This window comes from Stigmatopora nigra, chromosome 5 (genome assembly GCF_051989575.1).
Source record: "Stigmatopora nigra isolate UIUO_SnigA chromosome 5, RoL_Snig_1.1, whole genome shotgun sequence".
Lineage (NCBI taxonomy): Eukaryota > Metazoa > Chordata > Actinopteri > Syngnathiformes > Syngnathidae > Stigmatopora > Stigmatopora nigra.
In genome coordinates, this window is record NC_135512.1 from 15,282,420 (window position 1) to 15,285,805 (window position 3,386).

At 36.8% G+C, this 3,386-nt stretch overlaps 1 protein-coding gene across 1 annotated transcript; it reads left to right on the plus strand.

Annotated features, from left to right (window-relative positions):
* The first annotated feature begins 1,436 nt into the window (after positions 1-1,436).
* Positions 1,437-2,985, plus strand: rgs16 (regulator of G protein signaling 16). The gene is made up of 5 exons (XM_077717066.1): positions 1,437-1,577; positions 1,809-1,892; positions 1,978-2,039; positions 2,183-2,349; positions 2,477-2,985. Exons 1-5 carry the CDS (start codon positions 1,534-1,536, stop codon positions 2,690-2,692), a joined length of 573 nt encoding a protein of 190 aa, XP_077573192.1. The 5' UTR covers positions 1,437-1,533; the 3' UTR covers positions 2,693-2,985.
* Positions 2,986-3,386: the final 401 nt, after the last annotated feature.

The following is a 3,386-nucleotide window of genomic DNA, read 5'->3' on the forward strand; positions in this document are numbered from 1 at the left end:
TAAACAGAGATGAGATGATGTGCTTGAATCCATGGAGCATTCAGAGTTTAGAAATACAATGTGAACAGTCCAGACATAGATGAAATGCTACTTTATTTTCACACATCCGATTTTCGAGAGCCACTATATCAAAGCGGCTATACAATCTGTTTGCCATATGTCCCTCCTCTACCACACCTGAATCAAATGATTAGATCATCAGCAAGGTGTCCAGAAGCTTGATGCCAATCCCAATTATTGTACTCAGGTGTGTTAATGAAGGGACATATGGAAAACAGACCGGAGAGTGGCCATCAAGAATGGGAGCTAGCCACCCCGGTTTAACAACTTTCAAGTTTTATGAAGTTAATATCTGTTTTTACAAGCTTGGGTTGGGGTTAGGAAAATCAATTAATAATATATTTATCTATAGGTCTACAGTTGTTGTTTTTTAACTACTAGTTAATTCAGTGCTTATGTAAACCTCATAACCTCATTATGAAGTAAGTATACTGCAAATCAATGTTTGGAGAGAACTGGTTAGTTTTCACACATTATGAAACCAAACCACAGGAATGTAATGGCAAAACATTTTCTTAGATGTTGCCGGAAAATTCAACTTCAACAGCATGATTTTATCATCACACTAGGTTGTTCTCTGATTTCCTTGAAATGCCTAAAGCTGTATATTTATTTTAAACTTACTGGTTAAAAAGAAGAGTACATTCTGTTTGTAAAACATATTTGCATTACTTTTAAGGGTTAGGGTTAGGGTTAGGGTTAGGGTTAGGGTTAGGGTTAGGGGTTAGGGTTAGGGTTAGGGTTAGGGTTTCAAGCATGATCTCATTTGAATCTAGTTTAGACCACTCTGAAAATTAAACTGAATGTTTTTGCCATTTTTTTTTGCTTCCAAAGAATCAATTACAACATTAGTTCAAGAAGGTGTTGATTTTTTTAAGCGTTTTAAACGTCACAATAAAGCATGGACAATTGTTTTGATATCAAGAATATTGTTAAGCACAAACCTCTTATCAGTCTTAAGTATAGTACACGTCAATAATACTCAACTCCTCTCATGGGATTCATTAATCATTTTTTTTAACATACAAATGCATGTTCTTTGCCACTGCACATGCTGAAATGGGAATAAAATGCTAGATTTTCAAATACAAACCAAATTTCATTGTACATACATAGAATAGAGCTGGCTAGAGGTAATGTCAGGGTGTTGAAATTGCATATTTTTTAAATGTAGCATGCTTTCGAGAACACACTGAAGAAATATTTATTAGGACTGTTTTGTAATTATTTGATAGAAATGTTCAAGCTTCTACCTTCTTCATCCCCCCTCTTGATGACTTCATCATCAGTCTCATTGCTTCTATTGGCTGAGGAGATGTGATGACACGTCGGAAGCAGAGGAAAAGACTATAAAACCGCCACTCTTACTCTATTCAGGCATACAGTACAAACAATCTGACTTCCGAATGAGGATATTTAACTACCATCCAGCACAATAGAGACTAAGCCTTCCACAATTTACAGCCTGCTACTATGTGTAAAGGATTAACATCGATGCCCAACTGCTGTTTGGAAAGGTAGGTCAAGATTTCACGAATAGTGTTGGATTACAAGAAGAGTAGTGGAGCTATGTCGTTGTATTTCTAGATTTTCTTTTTTGTTGCTGAACAGATTACATTTATTTTAAATGAAACAAATATGCAGGAGTTGGCACTTTGATTCCATGATACCATTGGGCAGGTTTGGCATTTGGATGAACTCAAATCACAGGCAAATTAGATTTAACCTTCACTATATTCTTTTCACAGGGCCAAGGAGCTGAAAGCAAGGCTGCAAAACATTTTGCAAAGGTCAGAGTGGAGTCTTTTCTGCTGTAAAATGGGGAAAAACAGGTAAGATAACTGTCTTGTACTCCACATCACATCAGTGTTCTTTGTTCAAATTTGAAGAAATCTAACAATGCACCATTTATTTTAGACCAACCCAGGAGGAATGCCTGAGGTGGAAAGGGTCATTTGAGCAACTCCTGTCTAACAAATGTAAGTGCATTTTTTTTCTTCAGCAGTTACATCATTTCAAGTGGGGAATTGGACCATAAACAAATGAATGAATGTATTTTGTCATTACAACTGTATATGAATGCATTTTGTACCATTAGTAATTCAATATCCTCTCTTTCCAGATGGCCTCTGCGCTTTCACTGCCTTCTTATTGTCTGAATTCAGTGAAGAGAACATTGCATTCTACTTTGCATGTGAGGATTACAGGGGTACAAAATCTCTCGACAAACTACCTGCTAAAGCTCAAAAGATCTACAATGAGTTCATCAGCAGTGATGCACCCCGGGAGGTACATAAAATATATCACATTGTTTCATGCAATTGTGATATTTTAGGCAGCATGGGAGAAACTCTTTGCTTACATCAAAGAAGCCCCAAACACTAATTTGTTTCTGTCTCAATGTCCTATTTTCCAGATTAACATTGACCATGAAACTCGTGACATCACCAAAGCCAACATGCATTCCCCATCACCTTGCTGCTTCGACCAGGCACAGCACCGCATTTACATGCTCATGGCCAAAGACTGCTACCCACGTTTTTTGCGCTCGCAAGCTTTCAGGGATATTGTCCGTCAAGCCAAGCCGAGCACCAAGTCCACAAAACAGCCCCAGCTGCGGAAGAACCCATGAGTTGTAAATGTTGCTTGTATGTAGAAGTAAAAGTACAGTGTATCCTTTCAGACCCTTCACTCTGAAAGCTTAACTGGTAAAGAAAAATGGGATTTGTTTTCCATGTCAGGAATGTCAATAAATAGTAAGACTTTGGAAGGTGGCTTGAAAAGTCCTAAGAAAATGAAAGGCTACCTAATGGGAAAGCACTTTTATCCTATTTGCCTGATGGGATTTTGTTGTTTCTAATATTTATGTCATTGTTGAAAACTGTTTGGGAAAAGATGTATTTATTATAAAGATTTTTTGTTTAATTATCTGTATTTTTTTTCTTGAAATTTTACAAAATAATCTGTGATTTACTGTGCAATATTATAAATGATACCCATATAATTATCCTCACTAGGGTCGCAGAGGGTGCTGGAGCTCAAACCAAACATTGCTGTGCAATGTGAAACAAATGAAATAATCAACTGAAGACATCATCACCTTTGGCAAGCAGACTAGTTCCAGCCTCACAAAAAGAAACTCCTCAGAATTAAGATTTATCCATTTTCTGTACCGATTGTACTCATGGGAAGTGTGGGTAAACTTATCAATGCAACAAAATTACAACATTACTTTGGTGGGATAGCAACAAATGCCACCTCGGTGATTTCCGTGGAAATTGAATTTTTCACTATTACTACTCTTTTATTGAATGACTTCAAACATT

Coding starts and splice junctions, on each gene's coding strand:
- rgs16 (XM_077717066.1), top strand. CDS start 1,534: ATGTGTAAAGGATTAACATCGATGCCCAACTGCTGTTTGGAAAG. Junction 1,578..1,808: donor CCCAACTGCTGTTTGGAAAG/GTAGGTCAAGAT, acceptor TTCTTTTCACAG/GGCCAAGGAGCTGAAAGCAA. Junction 2,040..2,182: donor GCAACTCCTGTCTAACAAAT/GTAAGTGCATTT, acceptor CTCTCTTTCCAG/ATGGCCTCTGCGCTTTCACT.